This window comes from Sparus aurata, chromosome 13 (genome assembly GCF_900880675.1).
Source record: "Sparus aurata chromosome 13, fSpaAur1.1, whole genome shotgun sequence".
NCBI lineage: Eukaryota > Metazoa > Chordata > Actinopteri > Spariformes > Sparidae > Sparus > Sparus aurata.
The window spans coordinates 2689487-2706737 of NC_044199.1; the positions used below are offsets into that span (position 1 = coordinate 2689487).

The 17251-nt window shown below is 41.8% G+C and overlaps 3 protein-coding genes across 4 annotated transcripts; all 3 read right to left on the reverse strand.

The window, feature by feature from the left end:
• Nucleotides 1-537: 537 nt before the first annotated feature.
• fam89b (family with sequence similarity 89 member B) lies at nt 538-3540 on the reverse strand. The gene is made up of 2 exons (XM_030438642.1): nt 3006-3540; nt 538-1753 (listed from the first exon to the last, which is right to left on the reverse strand). Exons 1-2 carry the CDS (start codon nt 3258-3260, stop codon nt 1463-1465), a joined length of 546 nt encoding a protein of 181 aa, XP_030294502.1. The 5' UTR covers nt 3261-3540; the 3' UTR covers nt 538-1462.
• A 467-nt stretch (nt 3541-4007) lies between these two features.
• znrd2 (zinc ribbon domain containing 2) lies at nt 4008-6973 on the reverse strand. The gene is made up of 4 exons (XM_030438641.1): nt 6894-6973; nt 6255-6406; nt 5601-5685; nt 4008-5433 (listed from the first exon to the last, which is right to left on the reverse strand). The coding sequence occupies exons 1-4, from the start codon at nt 6907-6909 to the stop codon at nt 4985-4987; spliced, it is 702 nt and encodes a 233-aa protein (XP_030294501.1). The 5' UTR covers nt 6910-6973; the 3' UTR covers nt 4008-4984.
• Nucleotides 6974-8743: 1770 nt separating this feature from the next.
• Nucleotides 8744-15621, reverse strand: arr3a (arrestin 3a, retinal (X-arrestin)). 2 transcript variants are annotated; one of them, XR_003986498.1, is made up of 18 exons: nt 15519-15621; nt 13680-13711; nt 12979-13009; nt 12793-12853; nt 12651-12695; nt 12369-12559; nt 11822-11881; nt 11658-11734; nt 11403-11538; nt 11227-11311; nt 11066-11138; nt 10836-10973; nt 10634-10717; nt 9814-9837; nt 9657-9706; nt 9505-9524; nt 9319-9364; nt 8744-9212 (listed from the first exon to the last, which is right to left on the reverse strand). XR_003986498.1 is itself a non-coding variant. In XM_030438594.1 (18 exons), the coding sequence occupies exons 2-16, from the start codon at nt 13685-13687 to the stop codon at nt 9520-9522; spliced, it is 1068 nt and encodes a 355-aa protein (XP_030294454.1). In that variant the 5' UTR covers nt 13688-13711; nt 15519-15621; the 3' UTR covers nt 8744-9212; nt 9319-9349; nt 9505-9519. The 2 variants fall into 2 exon arrangements, 1 of the variants encoding a protein (XP_030294454.1); XM_030438594.1 differs by having other exon boundaries at nt 9319-9349.
• Nucleotides 15622-17251: the final 1630 nt, after the last annotated feature.

The window sequence follows — 17251 nt, forward strand, 5'->3', positions numbered from 1 at the left end:
GCTGTTCAGTGTTTCTACCTCCACCACCCGCGTCCATCTGTTGGTTAGTTTATTGATTAATCTTTTTGTTAGTTGGTTTGTTAGCTAGCTCATTGATTGGTTGCCAAACCAAACACACAACAAACCAACTAAACAACTTTAGCTCGTATGTTGTGTGTTTGTATGTTTGTTTTGTTGGTTGATTGTTTGTTTGCTTGGTTGTTTACTTGGTTTGTTGTGTTTGGTTGGTTGGTTTTCTTGTTAACAAAAGAAACAAACAAACCAAATAACCAACAAACAAACACACAATAAACCAATCAACTAAACAAACAAACAATCAACCAAACAAACACACAATAAACCAATCAACTAAACAAACAAACAAACAACCAAACAATTGTCTTGTTGTGTGTTTGTTTGTTGGGTTGATCATTTGTTTGTTTGTTTTTTTTTCCGGTTGGTTGTTTTGGATTGGTTTTGTTTTCAATGGGAAAAGTCAAGTTGTTGAGATTTACTGGGGCTCTGGTTCGACAGAATAACGACCAAACAACACTTTGAAAATATTCTTTCCTCATATTTAATCAGAAGAAATCGTCAGACGCTCGTAGAATTAACGACGACACAGTTTATATGTTCTTCAGTTCAGAGCTGAACGTCTGAGAAAACAACATGATAAGAAAAATCATCTTATTCAGTTTACAAAAAACAGTGTGCAGAATCTGAGAGCTGGTTTCATCCCACACTGTAGTCAGAGATGTCACAATATTCCTCTGAAACACTTCAACCGTTTAACTTTAATGCCGAGCAGCATGTAGCGGCATGTAGCAGCATGTAGCAGCATGTAGATTATGCAATCAAGAGCAGAGAGCTGATAAGATCTGGTGTCACTCGCTTCAGTCTGGATTTATGTCTCTGTTTTAATCGATTTTACCATCAGCAGATGATGTAAAATGCAAATTTAGCAGGTAGAGTGAGTTAATCAGAAAGACAACAGCCTGATATCAGAGCTATTGATCTGCTTTCATTTGATAAACTATGGGGCGGGGCTTCAAAACACTTTACTCTTTTAATCTTTAGCATCACTGATAATAATTTTGCCTTGTCAGACTCAGTTTTTGACCCTGTTTGGACAGAAAACCCTGAAACTTCACATGACAAACCAATCGTGACAAAACAACAACAAGTGGAACAACAGAGAGTAAAAACTACAATCTGTCTCAGTGAATCCAGAGTTTTAAAACACTTCAGGCTCCTTCGTCTTATCAGACGGCTGAAGCTGAATATCAAACCTGATGTTAAGATGCAGTGCAGCCAAACACAACAAGCGCACAAGTATGTCACAACACAAAGGCCACGTGTGTGATGTCAGACACCTCCAGCAGCAGTGAAAACAGAGAAAGTCATTGTTGTTTGACAGAAATGTCAAAAGAATGTGGATAAAGTTAAATACAGCGCGACGTGCGTGAGACGTCGTGCGTCTTTATTAGGGAATCTGAAAGGAGTCCTTGATCCACTGGTCCCTGGAGTTACCGCCGGGTGGAGGCAGAGACAAGGACGAAGAGGAGGAAGAAGGCTGTGAGACAACTCCCGACTCCTCCTCCTCCTCTTCCTCTTCTGCTTCATCCTCCTCTGCTTCATCCTCCTCCTCAGAGTATCCATTATCAGCGGTGAAGGAGGCGTCAGACAGCAGCGTGGAGCCCTTGTACTCCTGGATGGCCTCGCGGAGAGACCACAGCTGGCACAGCAGAGACATGTCGAGCTGCCGCAGACCGACCTGGTGCACAACAACACAAAACGTCCAGGATCAGACAACCGGCGAGGAAACTTCAGTGTGAGCGTTAATAATCTGAGGTCACGTCATGACTGCTGATCCACGGCTGTGACACCGGAACACTTCTGATGTGGTGGAAAAACACTTGCAAGTGGACTTTGAGTAAATAGTTGTTTAAATACAGGTTTGTTCAGAGACACGAAATGGCAGTCGCACAACTTTTCTTTGCAGAGCAGCGAACTGTGCTGTTCTGTGAGGAAGCCCACAGAAAAACACGAGAGGCTGAGCGTCATTTAAAAAAGGTAAAAGATAAGAAGTTATAATATAGAGACAGAAATAAAAAAAAACAATTGAGTTTTATGTCTTCTGTTCGTCATAACTGTGACTTTTAACTCATATTTATGACTTTGGTGCCTCATAACTTATAATACACTCATAAGTATGAGTCTCATCTCACAGTGTTGACTTTTCATGACCTCATTTCGACTTTTTAACTCATATTTTTGGCTTTTATTATTTAATATTTATGACTTTTTTATGCATATTTTCAATCTCACACTTTCTACTTTTTATCTCATAATTATTATTATTAAAGCTCAGTTTGTCTTTAACTGGCAGTGACAGAAAGATAGAAAGGAATAAAAACAATTTAGAATTTTATTGCATTATGTCTTCTGTATGTCAAAATTGTGACTTTTATTTCAAATTTGTGACTTTTGTGCCTCATAAATCTGAATTTAATCGTATAATTACGTCAGTTGTATGTCGTCACTTTGAATTTTAGAACACATTTATAACTTTGCTCTCAATTTTATGGCTTTTGTGCCTCATAACATATAATATACTCGTAAGTATAAGTCTCATCTCACAATGTTGACTTTTTATCTCATAATTATGTCTTCTGTTTGTCAAAATTGTGACATTTATTTCATGTTTATGTATTTTGTGTCTCCAAGTTTGACTTTTATCACATAATTATGACTTTATCTCATAGGGACGAAGTCTCATCTCACAATGTTGACTTTTTATTACCTCATTTTGACCATTTCTCATAGTTTTGCCTTTTGTTATTTAGTTTTTATGACTTATTTATGCATATTTTCACTCTCACACTTTTGATTTTGTATCTCATAATTATTTTAACCAAGCTCAGTTTGTGTCTAACTGTCAGTCAGCCACACACACACACACAGACAGACAGACAGACACACACATACACCTACACACACACCTACACACACAGTCAGGTTGTTACCATCTCTTTCCGCAGCAGCGCCAGCGCCGCGTCCAGTCCGCACGGCTTGCTGTGCCCGCGCGGCGCGTCCCCGCCGCCCCGGCTGATGTCGGCCTGGATGCGCGCTCTCGTGCTGTGCACCCTCTCGATGTCCCGCCACGATCCGCCGCTGGAGTTCAGGATGCCGCTCAGGCCTTTGGGCAGCGGCGGCAGCCCCTCCGCCGACAGGACACCGCCCACCGGACGCTCCGCCGCGCCGCACCGACCCCCGTTCATCACCACCGAGCCGCTGAAGGAGACGCGAGGGAGTCCGGTGCGTCACGCGCTTCTCACCATCACCCAAAGGTGCTGATTCGTCTGACTGCAGCAGAACTCAGCCGGTCCAGACTCTTGGAGAAGCTTTACTAAGACAAGAGAGGGTCAGTAAGCTCCTCGGGTCTGTGGATGAGAGCTGCTGCAGCGGCAGTCAGTCCTGCGCTGCTGTCAGACTTCCTGCCTTTGTTTTGTTTCCTCTCTTTGTGTGGGAGAGTTCACCGACAGCCCCCCGCCCCGCACCGCCCCGCGCCGCTCCGCCCGGCGGGACCGCGCCCCGCCCCGACACAGCCTGCGGGGAGAGAGGAGGCTGTCAGGGGGGCGAAGCAAGACCGCCGGGCTCCTCAAGAACTGCACAAACCTCTTTATATACAAGAAAGATGTGCTGGATTTAAGATGAGACAGACTTTAAATAAGTGACATTAACTGCCAGTGTAGGAACATAAATATACATAAAGTAAATAAGTTGAAATAAGTAAAGACATGTTGTTTTTTAGTCAAATTACTTGAGATCAGACTTACTTAGCAGTCAGAATTTAAGCAGATTCTCAGAACATCTTAAAACACAGATTACTGGTTATTATAATGAGCTGTGATTGGACAGACAGGCAGATACATGCACCTTAAACAAATGCATCAATATTAGAAGTGTGGTGTTGAGGTGTGGCTGCAGGTGAAACTGTAACTCACAGGACACATTCTGAACAGAAATGCAGTTCACTTGTTTTATTGGTGCTTGTTTTAATTACAGCGTTTTCCCAGTTAAACTTGATGCTTTGTTTTTGCATTTGGCGACCTCTTGTGGAAAACAACAAACTGCAGCGCTCCTGAACACACTAAGACTTTATTCAGGTACAAAATTAGAAAACTCTTAACTGCCTCGAACAAACACTGAAGCTGGCTTTCATCTAATCTGCCGTCTATCGATGTACAGTGCACAGTTTGTTTTGCTCTAGATGTCTTTGAATGAATAAAGAGTCATACGAATCCTGTCTCACTGAATCACGCGACCATCATGTGTCTAATATATTTACAATAAAAACCTCAGAACTGCCAACGAACAATGACAATCTTTGCATAACCAGCTGGTCAGAAAACAAGAGAAATCAGGCTGAAAAGTAAAGTAGTAAAATACACCAGTGAGGGTCGGAACACAGAAGTGTGTGTGTTCAATCATTTACCAAACGGTTCGATTGGTGACTTGCAGTTTAGTAGTACGTCATGTATCAGCGCAGGATTTATCTTTAGTTTAATGTTTGTGATCTACAACACCGCGTCTCGATGCTACGCAACAACCAATCAGAGAACAAATGTCATTTTCCCAGAGGTCTGGTTAGCAGCCAATTAAATATGGAAATATGGATTCTGATACTTTATAAAGTAGATAGATTTCTCTTTTATTGGCCAGATGGTTTTAAATGAGTACCAATGATGAATGTGCGTTGATAAATGTTATGTTCTTATCATCATAGCTAACAAATTGCCAAAAACAGTCGTAACATGATATTTCTGCCACCTGAAGAGCAACCTTTGACATTTTAAATCCTTTTTCCAAGTGCATTTCTTGACCAAATCTGACTTCAGCTCTATGCAAGGATTCTGTCAGTCAGCGAGAGCGAACCAGAGTCAGTATTCCAGGACAGACGCGAGTAGAAACAGCACTCCCATCAATCCATAGTTTCAACCTTTTACTGGCTGAGCTCCTTGAGGCTGCGCAGTGAGCTGGCACAGCTGGTGATGAGGCTGCAGAGCCGGATACTCGCCTCCAGCGAGGCCGAACTCTGTAGCTGGTTAGTGGCCCAGCGAAGTTTGGCTAGCACAGCTTCCTCTGCCTCTTGCACCACAGGCTGGATGGCAGCGCTCTGCGGAGGAACTGGAGGACGAGCAGGAGCTGGGGTTGTGGTGGTGGCAGGAACTGATGGAGACGGGGCCGCGGGTGGAGGTAGGACAGCGAGTGGAGGTAGGAGGCCTCTTCCTCCCGCAGCAGCCCCCTCACAGTGCTCTGGTCTGGGTACTGACACGTTTGGCTGGCTGCTGCCGGGACCTCCATTGAGTTCTTGGGCCTGGGACGGTGCAGGGGACTGGGCCGCAAGCTGCCTCTCTCTCACCTGGGACAACGCTGCCTGGGCATTCAGAGCTGAGAGGAGCGGAGAAGGAAGAAAGGAAGACATGTGAACACACTAATTAAATGTATCAAAACAGCTCAAGGTAGGAAATGAAATGTGTGAGGATGGAACAGAAGATACAAGACATCTCGAGCATTTATCACTCATGTGCATTAAACGTGTGAGTGTCAGTGTGTACCAGGGTTGTCCTTGTCAACATCAGAGTCCAGCTCCTGACATGACACACAGTAGTTTTTATGCTGTTTGTCCTGGAGAAGAATTGTCTGAAAACAAACAAATAACTTCGTTAGTTTTGTTTATCATCCTTCAGGAAATTATTTGTGTCTGTAGGAAGTGTCAAAAGGTTCAATCGTCCAACATTACGACATTTACAATCAAAGCCAGACGTTTAACAATAAAGGGCTTCAAACCATCACCAACAGTAAAGAATAGAAATAAACCTTGATGCAAGTGACACACACCTGACATCACCAGGACGTGTTTAATAGAGTTTTTACTGGTTTGTATAAATGATGATTAATCCTCCTGATGGTAAGAGCTCACCATGGAGAGGGTGTTTGCACATCCTTTCTGTTCCACTCTGGTCTCACAAAGCATGCCGACATACTGTGTTATTTGTAGACATATTATCAAAACTGACTGTGTTTGTTCTTGTTCAAATACCAGGCCGTGGTATCCTACAGATCACACCCCAGCTTTTCACCCATTACTGAACCTAAATATTTATATTAATTTCTATAAAATCTCCCTTGATGAATACTTGCCCCCTTTCCTACTTGATTAAAGGACCTGTCACCCCCACAGACACACCGTGAAGAGGCCCTTGACTCACCCCACACACATCACAGCACTCTCCCAGCATCTTGTATCCTTTCAGCAGGTAGTCTCCCATCAGCTTGCTGATTTTGTCTTGTCGCTCCCTGCGAGCCTGGATCACCTTCATCTCTGCCTCTGTCGGAGGCTCCCACTCAAAGTCCTCGTCATCTGTTCGGTACCGAAATGCTGGTTTAATGTAACTGAGCTGCACCGACACATTCACTGCTATCATCACAGGATTCAGCGCTTTGCTGTGACACTGCTTATAAACATCATTAGCATCGCTGTAACGTGTGTTTACGTTGTTTACATCTATTAAAATACTGCTTACATTTATTAATTATATTCTATTAGACGTTTTCACTCATTAGAGGATATTCACCGAACTTTGGTCAGCGCTTGTGTTGAATTTAAATGTGATTAGCATTGCCGCAGTGCTCTGCTAGGAAATGATGTTAAGCTAGCTAGCTAATCGATCCGGCTAACGTCAGCTAGCGGTTATCAATACGTTGGTGACGACATTTCTTTGTAAACAACACAGTTACACGCGGGAGTCTTCACCTACACACGCGCCACACTAGTTATTAATAAACAGTGTAGGTTAATGTGAGAAATGTCAAAGTTAGCTTCTGTATCAGATAGTAAGTTCACAAACCTCCATTCAGGTCCATGTTGCTTCAGTGCTACACGTTGTACGTGATGACGTCAGAGCCGCCGAGTGTTTTCTTCTTCTTCTGTGGGGTTTTACGACAGTTTGCAGCCTTTACAACACAACACCGCCCCCTGTTGGACAAAGTCTTCCTCCTCACATAACAAACAGCCTTTTACATAGAAGTAAAATGAAACATTGTCTCTATTCTCTGTAATCTGTTTGATCATCGCTGCAAATGTTCAGTGTGTCACTAAAATATTCTCCTCTTTCTTTTTTTTTCATGCCACCGATCAAAATGACCTGCTTCATCAGAGGAACACAGCATCCAGGAGTGTCTCCAGATTTAATTTCATCATCACAGTGGCAGTCAAAGGATGTTCATAATACATGCAATAAAATACATAACCTAAAGAAGGCAAACAAAAAATAATGAAATTATATTTACAAATATAAGGACTAAACTCATCAAGAAATAATATTCACTTTCAAAAAGTCTACTTCCATTTCTGAATGACTTTAAAGTCATAGCTCATATTTTCTACTTTACTGTAAATCTGTTTTGTTACTGTACATTCACAAAGTAATGCGATGTTCAGAAATGTGTTTATTTATTCATCTATATTCAAATTCATTAATTGTTATGACAATGCAGCTACTGATTAAAAAAACTGAGAACTATGTCTTTGTGAATTTTAAATCCACATTGACTAACAGCCATTTGTGGTAAACAGACGTCTGGTTTTCTCCATTTAGGGAAACAAGAATTGCTCTTATATTTAGTACATTAGTTTGTTTTCTTCTCAGGAGTATCTCTTGACTATGTAAAAAATCTAAAATCAACATTTCTTGTGCATCTTCACTGCATCTTAGACTGTTTTCAATGTGCACATTTAACTTCTTATCTCACCTTTTGTTCACTGAAATCATTCTACTGTTCTGTTTTAATGTAGCATTCAAAGCCCCTTTCCAAAACTGGATTGTACGGTTGACAATATGATGATTAAACCGGACTTTTTTTTTTGAAGAACTTTATTTTTTTCCAGATTTTCAATACTTCCTTTTTGTAGGAATCATTTTGACTACGTCAGTTTTTCTGGTCTGTGCCGAGTGCCGCCATCTTGACGTAGCTGCGTGTCTGATGGAGGTTTGCTGTGTGTTGAGAACGCCGTGGTGCCACAAAGTGTTCGTCCCACCTGCCAAAAAGTGATTGAAGCTCCTACCTTGTGACTGAAAGGTTGTTTCTGCATCAAAATGACTTGATTTCACTGTTGATGGTTACATTTAACAGATTATAACCAATCCAGTCCTGTGTACCTGTTGAGATACCTTTAAAGGGTCAATACAACTCATAAAAGGCTGATGTCAAGCCGGAACGCCTCAGGAGGCTGGATGGCAAGGTGGAACACCTCGGGAGGTGGGGCGGAGCAGAGGAACGCCTCAGGGGGTGGGACATCAAGGGGAAACACCTCAGGAGGTGGGGCCGGGCGGAGCGGAGTGGCAGAACACTTCCGGAGGCGGGGCAGCAAGGCGGAACACCTGGGGGGGCGGACGGGACACCTCGGGGGGCAGCAAGGCAAGGCGGAACCCCAGGATGGGAGCGGGGCCTCATGCATGCCTCATGCAAACTAGGATCGCCACCGATTATTAGCTGCATATTCTGGATTATGAGTGGTTGAACATTGGCTCTGGACGTTTACATTTTGGCACTTTGTATTTTAACGTAAAAAGACTTCCTCTTTAGTTTAACATTTAAACAAATTGCTGCATGATAGTTGGTGAAAGTGTTCAGTGCTGACACAGACATCTTTCCTCCCAGTACAATGTGCTAAAAACACAACAAAAATAAACAGTAGTTCTGTTTTTATAATCATTTTATTGTTTTTGGGGGTTATAAACACAGTCTGATAGATATCACAGAAAAAACATTCAACATGAGTTCATCACTGTTATCCAAAGCACCGTGGTTTATATCAGCTTAGAAGTGATTTCCTATCCGGGAAGTGAAGTGAAAAGATCTTTATTTTGAACATTACGTGTACGTAGATCTACAAAAGTCTTTGGTCTCTAAATGTTGGAACTATTTTGCAATCCAAATATTTAATTCCTCTACAGCTAACCAACCAAAACAAGAACAATTACGCCTGTGAGGGGGACTGATGATACTGATCTGTCTCCTTGGTGTGTTGAAAATCACTCAGTTATTGTTATTTGGTTTCATAACACCAGTCACATCCTTCTTCTTCTCTGTTTTGTGTCACTTCCCCCTGTTGCTTTTCTGTCATTCTGCGGGTTTTCTTCACGACCTCCAGCGTAACATCGTCTCTGGAGATGAGTAAACACAAAACGTAAACATACAAACACATTATCCCGTATAACACACAAACTAATATGCACCTTTACATATTAAATAACTGTGTGTGAACCTCACCTTCACTACAGGGGAGTTTTCTTTTAAGACGCTGTAAAAGAAGAACATAAAAACACAAATTAATTCATTAAAAATGTCTGAACATCATCACCCAATAAGAATATTCCTCTTTGCAAATTTAAAAATGCCACCTCTAACTTCCAAACCAGTCTCAATAAAAAGATTCCTAGATGATGTCGTACTCACGCTGACATGCAGTCTTTACTCTGCTCAGATTGGGAGGCAGGTTGATGTGAAAGGAAGAAAGAAGGTGAGATCATTAGAAAATCGTTCACTGGCATCAAGAGGATAAAGTACAGATAAATCCAATATTCGCTTGTGTGAGTTATCAATAATACCTGTGGGTTTGGGGTGCATGAGCAGCAGTGGCAGCTCCACTGTGACATCACTGCAGAGAAAAACAAACCAACCAATCAGAAGAGGAAACAGGTGATCGGAGGTCACGTCTGATTGGCTGTACGGGACGAGATATGAAGTAAAATAAACCCCACTCACCTGGATGTGAGGCCGCCCAGCAGGCTGCGTGAAGACAAGAGGAACAATCGTTTTATATTAAGACTTTACATGAAGTTCAGTTTATTATTAACAATAATAATAATAATAATGAGACTCTGTAACTTATCTTTAATCTTTTATTTCTTTTACTGTTCTTAATCTTTGTATCTGTTTGTAATTCCTCTGATGTGATGTTTATATTCTGATGGTCCTTTATTGATTTCATCCTGTGATTTTGTCAGTTGTATTAATTACATTTTGTTCACGTGTAATTACTCATATCGACATTTTGTGTTTGACATTTTTGCCTTCTTGCCTCGAGTTTCCTGCTTTTACTTGTCTATCAAAACACCTCGTAAACTCTGAAGGAACTAAAAGGAGCTACATAATTAAAGCTTATTATTATTTATTATGTTATGATATATGTGTTATTAATAGCATTTACACACAGTGATTGTGAGAAGACATTTATAAGCACCTAAGAAACTTGTTGACAATTTAAACACTGCTTAAGAACATTAACAAAACCTTGAGTTTCTTAAACGTTGATGATTTTAACTAACTTATCTATTACACAGTTAAGTGCATTTTTCCAGCTACCAGATGCAAACCAAGAAAAATGCTCTGAAAAATAATCTGACAATAACATTTCTACATCTTGTTATCTTGTTCATGTTAATAAGTGTTGTGTAAGGATTAAAAGGGATTTATTTTCCATTTCCTGACGCTTACTAGGAGCATTAGTCGATTTAACTCTTTTAAAAATCACGTAGTTGAGTTTCTTTTTGCCTGAAGTGCCTCAGCAGCAGCTCACACTCACCCTCCTCCGGCCACCATGAGGTTAATCTTAATTTTGTAGGAAACCAGGATTCCCAGCACGTCTTTTTCTAAACCCTGCCGCAGCCTGTGGAGAAGAGGAATGACAGGAAGTTGAGGATTTGATCAGAAGGTTTATTGCAGGAGAAGCTCCCGTGGATGTAAAGCGTCACAAACCCCAGAGATGAGTTTCACTTTGAACTCACACAGTGGTGGAGGCCAAGTTAGTGTCCTCGTCCTTCAGCCGCCCGTCCAACGCCAGCCCTCGCTTCTCCTTGTTGTCAGCCAGCACAGGCGTGATGGACAGAGTGTTCTCGTAGGTGCTGCTGGGCTCCACCGTCTCTCTAAATCAAACACAGACAAACATAAATGTGAACACAATCATACGGCGTGTGCATGTGCTTGCGGCGGATCTGGATGTCTTTGTTCCACGTACCCGAACTCTTGGGTGTAAACAGCCTTGGTGTATTTGTCGGCGCTGTACAGGACGATGTCTGTGGTTTGGTCCACTGCGAGAGATCGAGACAGAAAATAATCATCTCGTGCTCTCAGTAGCAGTCGTGTTAAATCTATATGAAAGAGTTTAGAGGTGCCCACCAGTGATTTTGAATTTCTTGACTGTTTTGTTGCTCTCGTTGTTGATTTTGATTTTGATGGGGATCGCTTCGCCGTGGAAATAGAGCTGTGGTCAGAAATGAGACCAGTTAGAGGTTAGAGGAGAAATGCAGTCAATGTTTCTGAGCCATTTTAGAAAAATGATAAGGTTACTGTACATCTTTCTCCATCGCAGCTTCTAGATGAACAGGCTTGTCGGACATCATGAAGCTCTTGCAGATTTCAGCCTTGGGACCGGCGCCCACCTGAGAGGGAGCGTACTGGATTTTGCGGATGATGAGGCGAGCAGTGTCCCTGTCGGGCAAAACGAGACAGAGGGAGGAAGAAGAGACGGATGAAGAGGAAGATGGGGAAGATGTTAGTCGGGCAGAATAGTAAGACAGACAGTTATAAATGGTGAACAGCTCGCTCACTTCTTATCAATCTTCTCGTCAGGGCTGCACTTGTCCATGGCGAGGTACGTTTTGATCTCGAAGTCGACGCCACAAGCCTGAAAATTCACAACAAGCACGTGTGAAAATCGACAGAGGAAACTATTAGAGATATAGAGATACAGAGAGGAGAAGTGTTGGTTTACCTTCCCCTTGTCGTCCGGTCCAGGCTGCAGAGACACTGAGCACGGCAGATCTTTGGGAATCTAAAGAGACGCAGAAGAACATTTACAGCTGAACATGAGAGTTATTTTCATCTCTGTTTTAAGGAGTTTATATCGGAGTTCAGACGTGTTCATTGTGAACCTTTTCTAAGCAAACACCCCGTTTGTGGCTTCAAATATTCATGAGAATCAACTTTTGTGTATTTGAGGACGACACGCTGTTTTATTCTGCTTCGTGTGCGCTGAGCAGACTGTGTCATGGATTTGGTTTTCTGATTAAAACCAAATTATATTGAAGGTGAAGATGTTCCTAATCCTGCGGTACCAAGCATTTGATTTAACTTGTGATAGTTTGTGAGATCCAGACATTTCTGTATCATACTTTATTTAGTTCATAGGAAACAGGTTCCTTTAAGTGCTAAATTAGAGAAAATACCCAAAAAATCCGGTAAAAGTAGTAAACCGCTCATTTATCTGAGAGTCTGAGGTCTTAAACCCTTTAAAGTAACATCCGAACGTGTTACCGTACCTCGAAAGAGAAAGGATATGTGTTGTCTCCAGCCTTCTTCAGCAGGGTGTCGTGCATGGGGCTCAGGGTGGGCTTGTGGCTCTCGGGGTAGATCTGGACATGCTGGATCCAGATGTCCTTCCTGAAGCACAGGCCCATCACATCCAGGTCGTCACTACCATAACGGAAGGCACATGCCAGCTGCACAAACACTGTCGACACACAGCGGCAGAGTCGTTAGCATTTAGCTGATCGCTAACCATCCAGTATCTGTTTCTGGAGGGAGAGTCAGTGTGACGTTACCTTTCCTCTCTCCAAAATCCTTCGTGTCCAGCTTTACGACACCATCTGTGAATGTGACAGAGCAGCCAACGTGAGATTTACCAGCCTGGCACACACACACACACACACACACACACACACACACACTGAAGAAGGAACGTACCAACTTGATCCACACTGGCAATGTGGTCCACATAGTCTCTCTTCCCCAGGTAGAGGGTCAGCTGTCAGACAGAAGGGAGGAACATCAGTTGATGAGTCTATTTTCAACCTTTCAATTGAAGAGTCTTTAAAAAAAAACGTTAAAACAAGAGAAGAAAGCCGCAGGAATCAACAAGTGTAGACTCACCCCTCCATTCCCACTGGTCTTCTTGAAAACCCTGTGAACAAACAAAGAGAAACGTCATTTTTGCTGAATTGATCGACCCATATTTCATCAGTTTGCACCTCCTGATGTTAAAGAAAACCGACTCCAGTACACCCCAACAATCAAAATCACATCTTTTATATGTTATTTATCCGTCCAGATTGTTTTGGTGTGAGTTTCTGACTTTTGTTGACATGATGGAACTAGAAGGCTCGTGTCCAAAATGTCTCTCACCAGTTAATGTGTCGTGAAAAGCTAAATTTGCATCAGATTTGTAGCAGTCGAGCGAACACAGTAAGTAGCTTGTACACCTCAATAAAAGTGCGTCCACTGGCAGAGTGACTATCTGGATTATCCAGATAAAATAATGATGATCGTTTTAGACTCATTCCTTTGCAGGCAGCAGAAGGTTCAGTAATCCCTCATTCCCTTTTATCCAGTTAGGAACAGCTAAGTGTGGAGCAGCTTTGCCGCATTCTGCCCGGATTGAGAGGCTGGCCCAGGTGAGAGAGCTACAAATGGTGTGGCACGTTTCCCAAACGGCTTAATACCTGCGTTAGCGTCTGAGAGCACATTTGAACCAGTGCGTCCTCCACAAACACCGAGAGATTACAGGTGTCAGTGTTTCCAGTAAATATAACTTTCATTTGGATATAGAGACAGAAAGGGATAGTAACACTTACTTTGCCATCTCTGGAGGATCTTGAGGAGTTTTCTGTTGGATGAAAAGAAAGAGGAAGTGACTTTGTGTAATGAGAAGGTCACAGCATCAGTCAGATGTTGAGATGAAGACGGTGACCCTCCAACAATTCTGTTTAGTTTCGGAGGAGTTGGAGGTTAATCTTTAGAGATGAGATGACATCATCAGAGGGGCTCCTGAGATAATCTGTTCTGCTTTATTCTATGTACCGCACTCCAAACTCTGGGTCGGATTTATAGGACGAGATCACACACAAACATTATGTCACAGTATGTCGCGGAACCAAAGCTATTCAAGGGTGGATAAATGGATCAAACCCATTCAGTTACTTGCTGCAGAGTTCCTGGACTTAATGCGACACTAAATCCAAACACTGGCCCTCTAATAGATCTTTAATGAGGATTATTACTCAAAGGTCAAGAGAGAGGTTTGCAATTCTTTAATTGTTGCTCGTCAGAGAGTTTAAAGCACCAGTCGCTGCTCCGTCTTACTCACATGGGACATTTACAAAATATTCACGAGGAAAAATTGACCTGAGCTGTATTTTGAAGCTCTGAAGGTGCGTGTGAATGAAACTGGAACAAGGTTTAGTAAATCTATTAAATGTTAACGTCATTAAGAGCATTACAACACGAGGTGTCTGAGGACTGAACGCTACACAGGTTCGGCTGCTCGTTCTAAAGTTGTGGGAAAAAAAAATGTTTTGTACTTTGACCCTTTTTTCTTTTCTCTTTTGTTTCCTTCACTATAAAACTAAAAAATATGTTGTAAGGAAACTTTAAATGTGAACATCAGATGTAATTTAAAGTACATGTATGTAAGATCGTACATCCTTACAATAAAAAACATTACAACTAAAACATCGACTTTAAACATTTCAATACATCGAGGTTTAAAATTAGTTTCTGAAAAAGGTCGAATCTTGTTGAGTCGGTTTGTATAAATTAAATAATGATATTGATGTGATATTTATGACAGAAGTCTGAATATATGAAGCTAAAATGCTTTACTTTTATGTTTAACACTTTATGCTTTTGTTCCCCTCAGCTTTATATCAAGTTAGCAACATTTAACAACATTTAATCAGATTAAATTCAATAAATTAAGTTATTTAATTTGACTAACTGGCCCTTTACACTTTACAACATTTAGTTACCATCTTGTCATCACGCTGACAGAGTGAATATAATCTGTTTTCCTCACGTGTCCTCCTGATTGTATTGATGCGGATGGTGACTGTGTTTCAGGAACACAGACAGGTGCAGCACAGGTGCGTTCCTCTCCTCTGATTGGCTCATTGTTGAGGCATATAACAGTGAAAACTCAGTCGGCAATTCTTTTTGGATTCTTGTGAACACTTTGCTGAAACTGTCGAGTCCTCTAATGTTTAAATGTTGATATTTCCTTCTGATTTGCTGTATTTTACAGTCAGCACAGTGTCGAGTTGCTCCTGTTGCTCAGTTCAGGATAATTAATGCTGAATGCTCGTTACAGATTAATCGATCAAACAGGAGATTTGATGCACTATCGCTCCACAAAGTCTCCTGTGTTTAATGTCACTCGCCTGGTAAATATTCATCACACATCTTTGTTTGACACTGACATTGATTTGGAGGACATCCGGCAGAACCACAGACAGACTTTAAACTTAGTTTTTCCTGATCAGTGTATTATATCTTAAAGAAAAGTACAATCATGCATCTTTCTCCAGGTGAAAGTTCATGCAACAGCTGTATTTCATCATGAGCATCATCACAAAATTCATCCATCTTTCCGTCCACACCCATCCATGAAGATGAGGATGAAGATGAAGATGTCTTACCTCCTTCAGCGGGGTGGAAGCTCAGCAGGGTGTCAGGGTGAGTGCAGAGTGAAGCCTGCAAAAGTTGATGTCCCTTTTTATACACCCAGCCTCTCTCTGGGCATCACTCAGGCTTAACGGACTCATTATTCGTGCCGTCGCCTGCTTCGTAATCCAGTTAAGCAATCAGCGGATATCTGTTTTGGGACTACAAAGGGTTTAATAATACCAGCCAGTTAAATCACCGGCCTACAAACACACACAGCCGCCACATGGCTGTGATGGTAGTAGCAGGCTGATAATCCCATCTGCACCTCCACAAACTGACCGATAACGTCTCTTTTAATTCAAAACGAATCAGGAATCAAAAAGTTTAGGCTTTTTCCAATTTCTCTGAGAGGGATTATTGTGATTTCTGTCGTTTAAAAAGTCCCAGATGTGTCGCGGGACGAGTTCAGCTGTCCTGCATGTCGGCGTTGTGTTTAATAATAGGCTTTAGAGCTGCTATTAATAGTCTGATCTAAAAGTGAGCTGCACCTGTTTAAACCAAGAAGTCAGGCTGTTTATAACTACGGATCTTTCTTCACTGATTATCATCAGTGTTGCTCGTGTCCAACAACTGATCGACCAAAACAAATTGACCAGACGATCATCCGATGAATAAATGGTGTGTAATATTTGTAGATGTTTGTGGAGCGTTGTGGAGATTCTAAGTAGTCCAGTCTGTCTGATCTCAGCAGATTAAGGGCTCCTAGTCCCTTTGCAGCGTGGATGATGGAAGCATGGGTGGCAACATCAGAGTAAGCTGTCTTATTCAACGGTGTCTCTGTTGGGTAGAGATTAGGCCGAATCTCCAGAATGATTCCCTTCTGACCTTTGAAAGGCCACACATCTTTCCACAAGAGACACACTGCCCGGCCAAAAAACACTCACCAACTGGATTTAAGTACGCAAACAGGTTGGAGCCTTCCATTGGATTACTGCAGGGGCAAATATTTTTCACCTGGCAACAAGTTGTTTAACCCCAACCGACGCGTAGCTTCTCATGTCTTAAATGATTCTGTGGTCGTGGAAAAGATGTTGAAGGGTCAAACTGTTGGCCTGGATCCAGCAAAAAACAACAACAACAACAACAACTATGGAGATGAATGTGGTGAAAACACTAAAAATGGGTCATTTACTCTCCGACACATAATTAAAATCTGGAAGGACGGAAGTGAACCATCATCCTCGAGGAAGAGAAAAATCAAATATCAATTTCGTGAAATCAAATCATAAAAAATCCACATTAGCTACGTTTAAAAGTGAAATTAAGAGCATTTCCACATGAGAACTCAAAGGATCGTCACTAACCTGCTGCGTAGTCTCAAGAAAAACACTTCTCACTGAGGATAGTCGGGAAAAAACACTTCAGTTTGCTCGGGAACGTAAAGATTGGACTCTGGAGGGACGGAGAACGGTCGTGTGGTTCTGATGAGTCCAGGTTTAACCTGTTCCACAGTGATGGAAGCGTCAGGGCAACACGAGACAAACAACATATTGGATAACGATTTAGCTAACGTTAGCATTAAACCACTTCCAAGCTAAAATTACCGTTTGATTACATCCAGAACATTTTTCCTCCAGGTTTTAATAAATAATAATAAAGATGTGTGTTGATATTTAATAATAAATTACTTTCTTTGTTGTTGTGTAACATTATCAAACATAAGGCTAATGTTAGCTGAGTGTTTCAACGCTGATGTTAGAGATCC

What these genes read in the sequence shown, in the direction of transcription:
- fam89b (XM_030438642.1), bottom strand. Translation starts at nt 3,260, where the DNA reads ATGAACGGGGGTCGGTGCGGCGCGGCGGAGCGTCCGGTGGGCGGTGTC. An exon ending in CGCTGCTGCGGAAAGAGATG is followed by an intron (nt 1,754 to 3,005) that starts GTAACAACCTGA and finishes GTTGTGCACCAG; the next exon opens with GTCGGTCTGCGGCAGCTCGA.
- znrd2 (XM_030438641.1), bottom strand. An exon ending in AGTGCTGTGATGTGTGTGGG is followed by an intron (nt 5,686 to 6,254) that starts GTGAGTCAAGGG and finishes GTTTGTTTTCAG; the next exon opens with ACAATTCTTCTCCAGGACAA. An exon ending in TGTTGACAAGGACAACCCTG is followed by an intron (nt 5,434 to 5,600) that starts GTACACACTGAC and finishes CGCTCCTCTCAG; the next exon opens with CTCTGAATGCCCAGGCAGCG.
- arr3a (XM_030438594.1), bottom strand. An exon ending in AACTTGGCCTCCACCACTGT is followed by an intron (nt 10,718 to 10,835) that starts GTGAGTTCAAAG and finishes TCTTCTCCACAG; the next exon opens with GCTGCGGCAGGGTTTAGAAA. An exon ending in CTGGGCGGCCTCACATCCAG is followed by an intron (nt 9,707 to 9,813) that starts GTGAGTGGGGTT and finishes TTTTCTCTGCAG; the next exon opens with TGATGTCACAGTGGAGCTGC.